The sequence below is a fragment of the Leptodactylus fuscus genome, chromosome 11 (assembly GCF_031893055.1).
Source record: "Leptodactylus fuscus isolate aLepFus1 chromosome 11, aLepFus1.hap2, whole genome shotgun sequence".
NCBI classification, from domain to species: domain Eukaryota; kingdom Metazoa; phylum Chordata; class Amphibia; order Anura; family Leptodactylidae; genus Leptodactylus; species Leptodactylus fuscus.
This window is the reverse complement of record NC_134275.1, coordinates 7692817-7708630: the sequence shown is the minus strand read 5'-3', so window position 1 is coordinate 7708630 and position 15814 is coordinate 7692817. Positions and strand designations below refer to the sequence as shown.

The 15814-nt window shown below is 41.5% G+C and overlaps 2 protein-coding genes across 3 annotated transcripts in view; both read right to left on the bottom strand.

Annotated features, from left to right (window-relative positions):
- ARHGEF9 (Cdc42 guanine nucleotide exchange factor 9) overlaps positions 1-15814 on the bottom strand; it is a 197952-nt gene that overhangs the window by 84015 nt on the left and 98123 nt on the right. The window lies entirely within an intron of this gene.
- Positions 11520-12255, bottom strand: LOC142185034 (uncharacterized). The gene has a single exon (XM_075260254.1). The coding sequence runs from the start codon at positions 11697-11699 to the stop codon at positions 11520-11522; it is 180 nt and encodes a 59-aa protein (XP_075116355.1). The 5' UTR covers positions 11700-12255.

Here is a 15814-nt window from a genome sequence, read left to right as displayed (position 1 = left end):
CCATGTTTACTTGCAACACGCACTGATACGGAATGCAAGACGGTGTTAATGTACTGAAATACTGTATAGCCGACAAAGGCACGATTGTTTAACTTACATTTCTGCACAATGTACTTCTAACAAAACAGAAGCTATATATTTTAGGGACGTCAGACATTGCCATGTCGCCCGCATTAAGGCACAATGTAGCTTTGTTCTGGGTAAACCTTATTACAGTGCAACAAATGACGTGATGGAATGACTGGCAGGAAAAAGTTATTATGGATTTATTTAAAGGGCTTGACCCTTGTCAGTGCTGAAATTGGGCTGATCTGGAGGGTCCTGGGTGTCAGATTCCCCCAGATCAGACATCGGTGACCTATTCTAAGTATGGGTCAACCATCTCTATATCCTGAAAACGCAAAAATATAACAAAGAGTTCAATACAATTTTTATACAAAATGAGAGAACTAAAAAAATATAATTGCATGAAGTTCTATGATAAGAACAGGGCTTGGGAGGTCGGATCAAGGAGTTGCATTCAGAAATAAGTTATCAACTCAGGCTCTAATTCAATTATTTCTTAATTATATTATACAATTATTACTATTGTATAATTAGATACAAAGTTTGTGCCGTATTTACTTTCATAGGAATCAATCACTAGCCTTCTCTATGAATTAGAGGATCGTTACGGCTTCTCATTGACTGGGCTGTCAGCCATTCATGAAGGAGTTGGAGTTGGATCCAGGGGTGTAGCTTGAGGGGCCCCGGGGCCCATAAGCCCTGACATCAGTATAGAGATTGCAACTTCCATCTGGCCCATAAACCAAGGAGACCCCCAGATTACCCGAACCACACTAAGGTGGAGTAAACTCCTTAGCCCCCGTAACCATCACTATCAAGAATTCACTGTAGGGTGAGGTAGAGGGGCCCCAGACATAAGATTGCACCAAGGCCCACAAGACTTTAGCTACGCCACTGGTTGGATCAGGAGTCAGAGTTGGGCTGTGGATGTTGGAATTGGTGTTTTGGCCTCCCGACTCGACAGCCCTGGTTAAAGGGGCTCTATCAGCAAAATCATGCTGATAGAGCCCTACATATGCGTGCATAGCCTTTAAAAAGGCTATTCAGGCACTGTAAAAGTTAAATTAAACTACCCCCCCGTTTTAAAATAATAACTTATATAAGAATGTTCTCTACTTACGGAACATGCACCCTGGGCGGGCATTCAGGGTGCGCTGTCTTCTTCTTCCCCGCCTCTTCTTCCTCTGACGTCTTCGGATCCCGTCCTCCTCCGGCGCTTGCTTGCGGACACTGATAAAAAAAAATAGCCCGGGCGCATGCGCAGTAGCACGCAGCTTCTACTACGGCTACTGCGCATGCGCCCGGGCTATATTTTTTTATCAGTGTCCGCGAGCAAACGCCAGAGGAGGACGGGACCCGAAGACGTCAGATGAAGAAGAGGCGGGGAAGAAGATGAAGACACACCCTGAATGCCCGCCCAGCGTGCACGTTCCGTAAGTAAATCACATTCTTTTTTAAGTTATTATTTTAAAACGGGGGGGTAGTTTAATATAACATTTACAGTGCCTGAATAGCCTTTTTAAAGGCTATGCACGCATATGTGGGGCTCTAGCAGCATGATTTTGCTGATAGAGCCCCTTTAAGGAATGGCGTCCCAACTCCAGGAACCCCAATGATAACATTCTCAACATATACAAAAATGAACATCTATGGGACACATAACACGTATACGGAACCTCTTTAAAGCAAAGCATTCAGATCAAATAATTTGATTGAGTAATTGAACAGTTTAGTCATTTTGATACTAATTTGCACAATGGAACGTTTCCCACCATTGATTCTCCACGTCTGTCTATTCTACAGTCCTATGAAAAAGTTTGGGCACCCCTATTAATCTTAATCATTTTTTGTTCTAAATATTTTGGTGTTTGCAACAGCCATTTCAGTTTGATATATCTAATAACTGATGGACACAGTAATATTTCAGGATTGAAATGAGGTTTATTGTACTAACAGAAAATGTGCAATATGCATTAAACCAAAATTTGACCGGTGCAAAAGTATGGGCACCCTTATCATTTTATTGATTTGAATTCCCCTAACTACTTTTTACTGACTTACTGAAGCACAAAATTGGTTTTGTAACCTCAGTGAGCTTTGAACTTCATAGCCAGATGTATCCAATCATAAGAAAAGGTATTTAAGGTGGCCAATTGCAAGTTGATCTCCTATTTGAATCTCCTCTGAAGAGTGGCATCATGGGCTACTCAAAACAACTCTCAAATGATCTGAAAACAAAGATTGTTCAACATAGTTGTTCAGGGGAAGGATACAAAAAGTTGTCTCAGAGATTTAACCTGTCAGTTTCCACTGTGAGGAACATAGTAAGGAAATGGAAGACCACAGGGACAGTTCTTGTTAAGCCCAGAAGTGGCAGGCCAAGAAAAATATCAAAAAGGCAGAGAAGAAGAATGGTGAGAACAGTCAAGGACAATCCACAGACCACCTCCAAAGAGCTGCAGCATCATCTTGCTGCAGATGGTGTCACTGTGCATCGGTCAACTATACAGCGCACTTTGCACAAGGAGAAGCTGTATGGGAGAATGATGAGAAAGAAGCCGTTTCTGCACGTACGCCACAAATAGAGTTGCCTGAGGTATGAAAAAGCACATTTGGACAAGGCAGCTTCATTTTGGAAACAAAAATTGAGTTGTTTGGTTATAAAAAAAGGCGTTATGCATGGCGTCCAAAAAGAAACAGCATTCCAAGAAAAACACATGCTACCCACTGTAAAATTTGGTGGAGGTTCCATCATGCTTTGGGGCTGTGTGGCCAATGCCGGCATCGGGAATCTTGGTAAAGTTGAGGGTCGCATGGATTCCACTCAGTATCAGCAGATTCTTGAGAATAATGTTCAAGAATCAGTGACGAAGTTGAAGTTACGCCGGGGATGGATATTTCAGCAAGACAATGATCCAAAACACCGCTCCAAATCCTCAGGCATTCATGCAGAGGAACAATTACAATGTTCTGGAATGGCCATCCCAGTCCCCAGACCTGAATATCATTGAACATCTGTGGGATGATTTGAAGCGGGCTGTCCATGCTCGGCGACCATCTAACTTAACTGAACTTGAATTGTTTGTCCAAAATACCTTCATCCAGGATCCAGGAACTGATTAAAAGCTACAGGAAGCGACTACAGGCTGTTATCTTTGCAAAAGGAGGATCTACTAAATATTAATGTCACTTTTCTGTTGAGGTGCCCATACTTTTGCACCGGTCAAATTTTGGTTTAATGCATATTGCGCATTTTCTGTTAGTACAATAAACCTCATTTCAATCCTGAAATATTACTGTGTCCATCAGTTATTAGATATATCAAACTGAAATGGCTGTTGCAAATACCAAAATATTTAGAACTAAAAATGATTAAGATTAATAGGGGTGCCCAAACTTTTTCATAGGACTGTATATTGTCATGAAATAGCCGCAAAGTATAAACAAAGCAACAATGTATCAATGTACGGAACCCCGACAAAAGAGGTGAAATAGTCTGGTCACATGACGCTCTATTACCTCTTATGTGGCCTCGTATTACCACATCATAAAAATGCTAAAATGAAATCCCAATAACGTCATAAACCCCAAATCCGACAAGGCCAGGAATGGAGGTGAACCCTGGCATGGAGGATTTGCTGCATCCTATAGTCCCCCGTGCAGACGCCGCAAACGCTTCTTCGGCTACCTTGTGTTGCAGTGTCTATAGGGAGATGCAAATCGCCATGGCAACAGGTTTCAGCGAGGGGAGAACAGCCGTACGCATCTCCTCGGAAAATGCTTAAAACCAACAGTGGAACCCCACCCCGAGACGTGCCGAGATCACTATTAGAAAGCCAACAGAGGAAAACATATAGCAATGGAGGACGTATTAGACGACATATAGGCTCACCGGAATGGCGGCCTGACATTGTCGGAGAGGAATGAGGAGGATAACGGGAGAAACCCGGAGGCCTGATCATTCTCTTATTACAAATAACAATGGAGATATATTGTAGTTTTAGCTTTCTAGCTTACAATTTGCAAGAGACTAGGCCACACGTTCTGTCTGTTGGAGAAGATTCACTCAATCCTGAATATAAATTTACATTTGCATGGTGGAATCCGTCTTTCTGATCCGTAACAATAAAGACGGATTGATTTAATTGACGGTAACCGTGTTTTTTTTCGCATAAAAAATCGTTTTTTCATGAATTTTCATCCAGATGTGAATATGGCCTGACCCAAACCTAAAACTACTGGACAGAAGTGAATATGGGGTCGGCCTTATAAACGTGCTGTCCGTGCGCCTTGTCCATACACGTTATAAATACGTCTCATTGCTATGGAATATGGCTTCTGCCACGTACAGGACCAAGACATGGCGGACGCTATTATCTAGATGCGGCCTACAACGTTATTATAATGTCTCTGCCCCCACACATAGCATAATGCCCCCTCACAGTATACTCGGCATGTCCATGTGACCCTGGTGACCCAATCACAGGCCTCAATGGTGACCCAGGGTGCATGACTTAGACCTCCACCTACTATATTCTGGAGTCAGAAGACAGTCTACCGTATAACAATTTCATTTCTGGTCCGTATCCAACTTGTTTGACCCAAAACAATTCAGGAACCCAAGACACCCTAATGACAAGTGATACAAATCATGGGAGGTTTGTCCATCTCTGGCCCCCCACAGGTCCTGACCGCCATCATGGAGCTTCTGTACGCTACATCTGATAGCGCCACAACGTCAGATACGGGAACACTTTGGGTGGAAGAGGAAGAGTCAGGAATGGGAAGGGGTCAGAATTAGTATGAAGAAATTCAATAAGTAATGGCTGACTGCAAAATACCGCCATTCGGTACATGGTCAGGAGGGGATCTCCGTTTTCTGGAGTCCTGCTGGATAACACCGCCCCATTAGTAAGTGACATGGCAGATAATGGATGTCATCATCGATACATTGTCACCTCTAGTAATTCTGATACATTGGATACAAATCATTGACACGGCAGATAATGGATGTCATCATCGATACAATGACACCTCTAGTAATTCCGATACATTGGATACAAATCATTGACACGGCAGATAATGGATGTCATCATCGATACAATGACACCTCTAGTAATTCCGATACATTGGATACAAATCATTGACACGGCAGATAAAGGATGTCATCATCGATACATTGACACCTCTAGTAATTCCGATACATTGGATACAAATCATTGCCATGGCAGATAAAGGATGTCATCATGGATACATTGACACCTCTAGTAATTCTGATACATTGGATACAAATCATTGACATGGCAGATAATGGATGTCATCATCGATACAATGACACATCTATTAATTCTGATACATTGGATACAAATCATTGCCATGGCAGATAATGGATGTCATCATCGATACATTGACACCTCTAGTAATTCCGATACATTGGATACAAATCATTGACATGGTAGATAAAGGATGTCATCATCGATACAATGACACCTCTAGTAATTCCGATACATTGGATACAAATCATTGCCATGGCAGATAATGGATGTCGTCATCGATACATTGACACCTCTAGTAATTCCGATGCATTGGATACAAATCATTGCCATGGCAGATAATGGATGTCGTCATCGATACATTGTCACCTCTAGTAATTCCGATACATTGGATACAAATCATTGCCATGGCAGATAATGGATGTCGTCATCGATACATTGTCACCTCTAGTAATTCTGATACATTGGATACAAATCATTGACATGGTAGATAATGGATGTCATCATCGATACATTGACACCTCTAGTAATTCCGATACATTGGATACAAATCATTGCCATGGCAGATAATGGATGTCGTCATCGATACATTGTCACCTCTAGTAATTCTGATACATTGGATACAAATCATTGACATGGTAGATAATGGATGTCATCATCGATACAATGACACCTCTAGTAATTCCGATACATTGGATACAAATCATTGCCATGGCAGATAATGGATGTCGTCATCGATACATTGACACCTCTAGTAATTCTGATACATTGGATACAAATCATTGACATGGCAGATAAAGGATGTCATCATGGATACATTGACACCTCTAGTAATTCTGATACATTGGATACAAATCATTGCCATGGCAGATAATGGATGTCATCATGGATACATTGACACCTCTAGTAATTCTGATACATTGGATACAAATCATTGACATGGCAGATAATGGATGTCATCATCGATACAATGTCACCTCTAGTAATTCCGATACATTGGATACAAATCATTGACAAGGTAGATAATGGATGTCATCATCGATACAATGACACCTCTAGTAATTCCGATACATTGGATACAAATCATTGACACGGCAGATAAAGGATGTCATCATGGATACATTGACACCTCTAGTAATTCTGATACATTGGATACAAATCATTGCCATGGCAGATAATGGATGTCATCATGGATACATTGACACCTCTAGTAATTCTGATACATTGGATACAAATCATTGACATGGCAGATAATGGATGTCATCATCGATACAATGACACATCTATTAATTCTGATACATTGGATACAAATCATTGCCATGGCAGATAATGGATGTCATCATCGATACATTGACACCTCTAGTAATTCCGATACATTGGATACAAATCATTGACATGGTAGATAAAGGATGTCATCATCGATACAATGACACCTCTAGTAATTCCGATGCATTGGATACAAATCATTGCCATGGCAGATAATGGATGTCGTCATCGATACATTGTCACCTCTAGTAATTCCGATACATTGGATACAAATCATTGCCATGGCAGATAATGGATGTCGTCATCGATACATTGTCACCTCTAGTAATTCTGATACATTGGATACAAATCATTGACATGGTAGATAATGGATGTCATCATCGATACATTGACACCTCTAGTAATTCCGATACATTGGATACAAATCATTGCCATGGCAGATAATGGATGTCATCATCGATACAATGACACATCTAGTAATTCCGATACATTGGATACAAATCATTGCCATGGCAGATAATGGATGTCGTCATCGATACATTGTCACCTCTAGTAATTCTGATACATTGGATACAAATCATTGACATGGTAGATAATGGATGTCATCATCGATACATTGACACCTCTAGTAATTCCGATACATTGGATACAAATCATTGCCATGGCAGATAATGGATGTCGTCATCGATACATTGTCACCTCTAGTAATTCTGATACATTGGATACAAATCATTGACATGGTAGATAATGGATGTCATCATCGATACAATGACACCTCTAGTAATTCCGATACATTGGATACAAATCATTGCCATGGCAGATAATGGATGTCGTCATCGATACATTGACACCTCTAGTAATTCTGATACATTGGATACAAATCATTGACATGGCAGATAAAGGATGTCATCATGGATACATTGACACCTCTAGTAATTCCGATACATTGGATACAAATCATTGACACGGCAGATAATGGATGTCATCATCGATACAATGACACATCTAGTAATTCCGATACATTGGATACAAATCATTGACAAGGTAGATAATGGATGTCGTCATGGATACATTGACACCTCTAGTAATTCTGATACATTGGATACAAATCATTGACATGGCAGATAATGGATGTCATCATGGATACATTGACACCTCTAGTAATTCCGATACATTGGATACAAATCATTGACACGGCAGATAATGGATGTCATCATCGATACAATGACACATCTAGTAATTCCGATACATTGGATACAAATCATTGCCATGGCAGATAATGGATGTCGTCATCGATACATTGTCACCTCTAGTAATTCTGATACATTGGATACAAATCATTGACACGGCAGATAATGGATGTCATCATGGATACATTGACACCTCTAGTAATTCCGATACATTGGATACAAATCATTGCGGCCCATTTGCGGCCTACGTCTTATTCTGCCGAGCATTTTGGGTCTTTCTGGTTTCCAAGCAGTTAATATATTGAATAGGACTTGCCGCAATCTGACTCACAGAGAACACCAGGTAACAAGAGCGGAGATGCGGTTGATTATAATTCTGCTGAACACTTTTCAGATCAGGTAGCTGGCAACTTATTACCATGACTACAGTCAGCTAACACAACCCAAGGCCTGGCGAAATCTGCAGGAGCCGCCGCCTGTAATGGAGGAGAAACGCGACACGAAGCCCAGACCGGGTCATGTGCAGGCAGGCTCAGGTTAGCCATTTGTCAGTCAGGACATCACCCCGACCGCCACATGTGGAAGTCTCCCTGCTCGGCGCTGACGCTGGGACAAAGCTTATCATATTTAATTTGGAACTTCATTTTCTGGGAAATCGATAGAAACTAAGTAAAGAGTATAAAGTGAATCTTGGTGCCGGGGGGCAGGAGGGAGTGCAGAAGTCTCGTATGGTTCACTAAGCGACTTGCATCAGTTCCCTGGAAAGCCGAGTTCTCAGATGGGTGCGGATAGCGGTGCAACATTGGTGAGGTCAGATGAGAGCCTTGTCTCGGATGCAACATTATAGTGCATATACCTGTAGCCATTGCTACATTTTCCACTTTAAATAGGGGGCGCTATTTCAGCCAAATGGTAAGCAGCTCTACTACCGTTGACAAACACAGCTCTGCTATAGTAAAAGCAACTCTATTTGCAGGTCTAGGCCAGGTCAGCAGGGCTGGGGAAGGAGGAGCGAACCGGACAACAAATTACAATAAGATCCAGAGACATTGTCCTCCATCTAAGCACATCACACCTAATATATAGGATGGTCCCAGCGGAGCGTAAGCAAAACAGCACCCATCAGATCACATCACTGGACTGGATTGATTTCATCCTTTACAATACACATTGGCAAAAGAAAACTAATGGCGAGTTTTCCATCTAGAACAAGTCATTTACTAGTCAAAGCCAAGTAAAATTTCAGAAAGAAACAAAAATGAGATAGTAATAAATCTCCGAAGAATCAGAACCTAATGGAAGAGCCCAATGGACCAAGGCCGGCCATTATACCACTAGTCATGTCCTATAAGGAGCCCTAAATCATCCAATATAGGAAGGCCATAGTATCTGCAGGTGAAGAAGGAAAGTGCAATAAGATATAGGAACCTCAGGTAATACGAGCGTATAATGCAGCAGCAGCATATAGATCGGGACAATGTGATCCTGGAATTTTTAAAGAATATCTGGAAACAAAGATCAGCAAATAAAAATGCAAAGTTTTATAATAAAGAATTAGATGTAGCAGAGCTCAACACTGTATTGTCTTATTGATTATCTATCTATCTATCTATCTATCTATCTATCTATCTATCTATCTCCTATCTATCTATCTATCTCCTATCTATCTATCTATCTATCTATCTATCTATCTATCTATCTATCTCCTATATCTATTTATCTCCTATCTATCTATCTATCTATCTATCTATCTATCTATCTATCTATCTATTTATCTCCTATCTATCTATCTATCTATCTATCTATCTATCTATCTATCTCCTATCTATCTATCTATCTATCTATCTATCTATCTATCTATCTATCATCTATCTCCTATCTATCTATCTATCTATCTATCTATCTATCTATGTACTATCTATCTATCTATCTATCTATCTATCCATCCATCCATCCATCCATCCATCCATCCATCCATCCATCCATCCATCTATCCATCCATCCATCCATCCATCCATCCATCCATCCATCCATCCATCCATCCATCCATCTATCTATCTATCTATCCATCCATCCATCCATCCATCCATCCATCTATCTATCTATCTATCTATCTATCTATCTATCTATCTATCTATCTATCTATCTCCTATCTATTTATCTCCTATCTATCTATCTATCTATCTATCTATCTATCTATCTATCTATCTATCTATCTCCTATATCTATTTATCTCCTATCTATCTATCTATCTATCTATCTATCTATCTATCTATCTCCTATCTATCTATCTATCTATCTATCTATCTATCTATCTATCTATCTATGTACTATCTATCTATCTATCTATCTATCCATCCATCCATCTATCCATCTATCTATCTATCTCCTATCTATCTATCTATCTATCTATCTATCTATCTATCTATCTATCCATCTATCTCATACATGTGTAGTAATACATACAGTATACATTGCCTATAAATACAATACATCCAGCTTCAATAATTCATGTGATTTCTGTACTGGAATGAATTGTGCTTCTTTCTCGCGCTCTCCCTTGCCATCCATATTCATACATCATGATTTCTACTTTTCCAGAATGCAGATAATCACTTGTAGCAGATGACGGCGGCTATTTATGGCACATAAACTTTTCCTGCACTGTCAATGACAACATGGAGGCAAACGGATGGCGACATACAGTAGCAGCCAGCAGTGGTAGCCCGGGCATTGTTACTGTGCCAGTGCTGTATAGAAGGCCACGCATACCCTATACCATATAGAATAGCTAAGGGCTGATAAACCTTACATTGTGGATTCGAGTCACAGAGCCAGTGCGGCCCCGCTGTGTACTGAGCAAAGATAAAGGTCTGCATCGCTTTTCTAAATAAAAAATACCCAATTCTAGATCCAATCTCCTCTGGCGGATAAATCACATAGCCCCTTATCGAGGGACCCTAAGCTTATGCCTGGACTTGCTTTATATTCAGGCCAGATTACTCCATGCACTATTAACTATTTGTGCACCGGGTGAAGATAATGCAGTCCTAGGTAAGACCTCAGACTTTACATTGGGCATGGGAGTTCTAATACAAGGACAAGCTCAGTTTTGCTGTTCTGATACATTAAACCTGCTACATTCTGAGCCCCCCTCCCCATTAAGAGGCCACCATTAGGGTTAACTTTTCTGCATTCGATTGCTTGACACCTGCCAATACATATTCTCTATTAATCTGGATTAATAATCCTCATTTCAGGATGGAGGAAGGGAACGACTCCTGAATACAGTAGCAAATTGTGACAATCTAAGCAGAGATTTGTCACCCACTGCTAAAGGAAATGTGCTTATCTAAGTCAAGATTAAACAGAAAGGCGACGATGAGGATGCCAATGACTTCCATTATGGTTGTACAGACTTCATTCCTATTTATATACATCTAAGACACAAGACGGAGGGATTACACTGCTAGGAAGTCTTAACCCTCAACGTCGAAGGGGTAACATACATGGCTGGCCAATGCGTTACAAGCCCCCCTCCCCCACTACACCCGGCAGTGCAAGGGTTTAATATGACACACATAAAAAAAAAAAAGATTTAGGCAGAGATAATATAGCAGCGTCATACATATCACAGTGAGTCCATGATGAAGCTCGATGGCATTGCGAGCTGGCTACGGTATCGCGCTCTCCTTCTCTCGACAGCTCGCAGGGAGAAATCCGTTTAACGAGTGCCCAGGAAAAACATAAGGATCACGTTCACCAGCAGCAAGACCACGATGACTGCAAAAACCACCACAGTTTGGACATCCAAGGTCATAGTGCAGTGCAACACATTGTAACGGTCGAGCCGGGGGGCCGGAAGGTTTTGAGGTGTCAACCTTTGCTCTGCAAAACTGTCCATACATCCAACATGTTAGAGTAGAAGGGGGACATAAAGCTCCTCGTTCTTCCTTCACCGTTACTTGTCTCCCCCTTTTTATTCTTAATTTTTTTTTTTTGTTTTTACGCCTTTGCTAAAAGCACTTATGGAGTGGAGAAGGGGGGGGAGGGACGTCAGCTGGGACTTGAAAATGCAGAAATCTTTAGCAGGGAAGAAGACGGCAGAGAGTGGAGCTGCTCGTGTCTCAATGTCTCTCCTGTGTTTTAATTGGATTCCATGCAGATAGGGCTGTGCATGAGATGAGCCCTCCACAGATTTGGGAGCTGCTTCTGGTGCTGCTGCGGCTCTGTGAGAGAGGCAATGGCAGTGTCATGCAAGGCGGGCTGGACGCATGCTAAGCAGGAGGCATAGGGATTTAGCTGTCAATCACAGAGCTGGGACCAAGGATGGCGATTAATCCTTTTTTTCAAGGCAACACTGGGTATGATAAGATGGATGAAGCTGCTGCAATGCATACAGAGCATCTGTGTCTATCAGCAAGGGAGGAGAGCCCGGGTACAGACTGAGAAGACTGGGAGAGGGGTAAGGGGGCGGAAAGTAGACAACCGAAGGGGGTGTTTAGAAGGAACAGGCAGGAGGAACCTAATAAAATGAACCCGTCTAGGTTACTGTCATCTCACTGTACTGCTGTCGTCGTAAAAAAATAACATGGAGGACCGGTATCCAGATATTAATAAGGGTCAGTCTACAAATGTTCTCTATATATGGTAATCCATCCACATGGGGACCCCCGAACGGACTACTGAATGCATTTGCAAGTGCTGTGCACTATGTAGACTATAATGGGGTCCGTGTGCTTGCTGCGTGTTGCCCGCACGAATCATACTTTCCTGTCTGCATGTTCCCTGCGGAGATCTGGCGGCAAGCACACGGACCCCATTATAGTCTATGGGGATCCGTGTGCTTTCACTACACACCGCTTACAAATGTGTTTGCATTTGGGGTATGCCCCCCCCCTCCCGAACGGAATACAAGCGCAGATGTGAACGAGTGGTATCATTATAGAATAAGATGATGGTCATTTACTACTGAGTTACATTGATATTTCTCGCCTGATCAATATTCATTACAAGCTCCGCCTCTTACAGAATATCATTTAAAAAGTTAATGAGCAACACTGAACCCTCGCTGAAGCTCCGCCCTTTAGACTCTCATTTGCATAATCAATTAAAGGGTCACCTGTCACGAGGATGGGCTTTCTAAAATCTTACCGAAGGATTAGAGTCACAGCAGTCGCCTCATCTGCATCACATCACAGATATCATTACAGGAGAAGATAATACCTCTATAGATAACACCACTGCTTCGTACTAGCATTGCCTTTATATTGTTCAGGAAAGCGGCAGGGGAAAAAAAATCCTGCATGCTGGAGTTTTTTCTCCAATGGACGTTGCGCTGCGGTCTACAACGGAGTCTCTCACACAGATGTGAACATAGCCTGACGTCATGGCATCCACTCCTGACAATAGATGAGGTCACAGCTTATCTCCTCCATTCCCTGCACAGAACACGTCCAGAAAACTCTCTCATGCACCTTAGAGTGTGGATGCCCCGAACCCCGACACTTGAAGCCGGGGTGTACATCCTAGGCCTTTTTTGGAATCCCCATATTCTGACCCCTGTAACTTTGTTATATTTCATTGTAAGGTTTCTTTGTTTGCTGGACAATATGTCGTTTTTGGTGATACTATGTTGACATTTTGATCCATTTTTTTTCCTGCTATGGTGTTTACCAAATGTTTTTAGATTTTAATAGTTTGGGGCTTTCTCGGAATTGGGGATACCTAATGTGTTAATGTTTACATGCCTACTATACTCCTTACATAAACTGACTTCAGGCCCTTAAGGGTCTAGCCACATTGAGTTTTTTGGTGAGGATTTTGGCAAGGAAAAAATCCGCTTCAGGAATTAGGAAATGGTTTTTGGAGCGTTTTTTGAGGCTGTTTTAGTTTTTGTTTTGTTTTTTTCCTCCACCACAGTGTATGGACTTTGGAAAAAACGCTAGCATTTTTTGCCAATGCCGCGGCCAAATCCGCGACGTGGGAAGTTTTTTTTCCGCAAGTGGAAAAATAAAGCAAGCTGAACTCATAGAACTCTATGGGGAAGTATTTTTTCCATGCGGATTCAGCGTCAAAATCAGCACCCAAAAACTCCATGTGTGAATGGACCCTCAGAAGAAGGAACATTGTAATCCAAATCTGTAAAGATAACCTGATGGTCATCACAATCTAAAGCCCCCTATACCCAGCCCTATTATCAGGCCCCCTATTGGAAATCAAGTTCCTAGGAATGGTCATTCCCAATAACTGGTATGTGTACTGTACAAAAATCACCTTACAAACAGGGAAACTCTCTTTTGTGGGGTGATCACATCTATTATGCCCCATTACCTTGGGCGATGTGCCAGCTATACGGGATTGGATGACTTGTTCATTCCCATACACTAGCAATGATCTGGTATATTTGGGCAGTGATCAGAAATGAACGCTCACTGGCTGCCATGTTAACCCATGTAAAAGGGAATTTACACAACCCTGGCTTTTGGCAGGAAGGCTATTCCTCCCTGATGGGCGAGGAGCATCCCAATGACTACCTTGCCAAGGGCACTTCATTGCCTATGTAAATTAATACGGATATAACCAGCAATTACCATCAAGCCACCAAAAGAGTTTATGGCAACACGCTCAATGCAGATCAATAAATATTCACCGTTTATAAATGATTGTTCATCGTTAATCTACATTTACAATTATTGTTCCGACAACTGTACTTGGAAACGAACCAGCCATATTGATAACCGGCCAGATTGGCCAGATCGGGCTTTAATGGTTCCAGGTTATTCTCATGCTCTATGCCAGGGGTAGGGAACCTTGCAAAACTACAACTCCCAGCATGCATACTGGCTCTGCTATTCTTGGAACTCCCATGGAAGTGAATGGAGCATGCTGGGAGTTGTAGTTTCACAGCAGCTGGAGAGCCGAAGGTTCCCTACCCCTGCTCTATGCCAATACTATTTGCAAGAGCCACTTTCCAGAATAGTTCTGCATTTCTTTAAGCAAAGTTCCTAGGCATCCACCATACTCCCAATTAGGTAATGTACAGTTGAGAAAACTGTATGAGGTCTAATCAGAAAACTCGGTATCTTATCGGAAAGCAGCTCGTGAAATACCCTAATTATATTCAGCAGTCTGCTATGGGAAAAACTGCATGAGAAATACTTAGGGAAAGAGGCTGTTGCGACAAGAATATGTACTGCTACAGCAGACAAAATTTCTAATCAGGTTGCCTTTGTAGGCCAAGTAATGAGAGGGGGCATATTCTACAGAAATGCTACATAGGCAAGATTTATACAAGCATCTCAAGCCCAAGAGCAGAAAGCAGGTCAGGCAATGCAACAGCATGTTATTTATCTATTGAGATGAAACAGAATGCTGTACTTTTATGACACAGGGCATCACTTAGGGATTACTCTAGTGTGCGGGACTGCAGTCATTATAAAAAAAAAGATCATCTTAAAAAAGAAATTTGCAATTTAGGGCAAGGGGTAGTTGCAAAAAAACCCACAATGTATCCAGTTAGGGCAACCACGTCTGATCGATGCAGCAGTTATCCTCATTTTCTGCAGCGGGATACATAGTTGCAGTGTAATATGTCAAAGAAGACACAAAACCTAAGAAAAGTAATAAGATATCAGTAAGTAAGAAAGGTTTTAGTTTATAGAGTGGCCGACATTAAAGGGCAGTGGAGGCTTTTCTGAAGAAAACAACTCCTTGAAACCAAAATGACTAAAGAACTGTTGATGTGAGTGGGAAACGACATATGACTAAACAGGCAAGCCTACATGACGCATAGATCATAAGTGCTAATAAAGTTTTTCAAACTTTCAGCCTATACAATATCTTTGTGTATCGCACACAAGTGGGAAAACGCCTCGAACGCCACAAAAAAAAAATCTATATATTTAGGAAAAAAGATCATGACAATGACACATCTTGCCGAGAAAAGTAAAAACTGAGGCTGAGAAAGTTTGTGATGTTACATAAGAACGTATAGAAATTGGTATAATTGAGGCATGT

Coding starts and splice junctions, on each gene's coding strand:
- LOC142185034 (XM_075260254.1), bottom strand. CDS start 11,699: ATGGACAGTTTTGCAGAGCAAAGGTTGACACCTCAAAACCTTCCGGCC.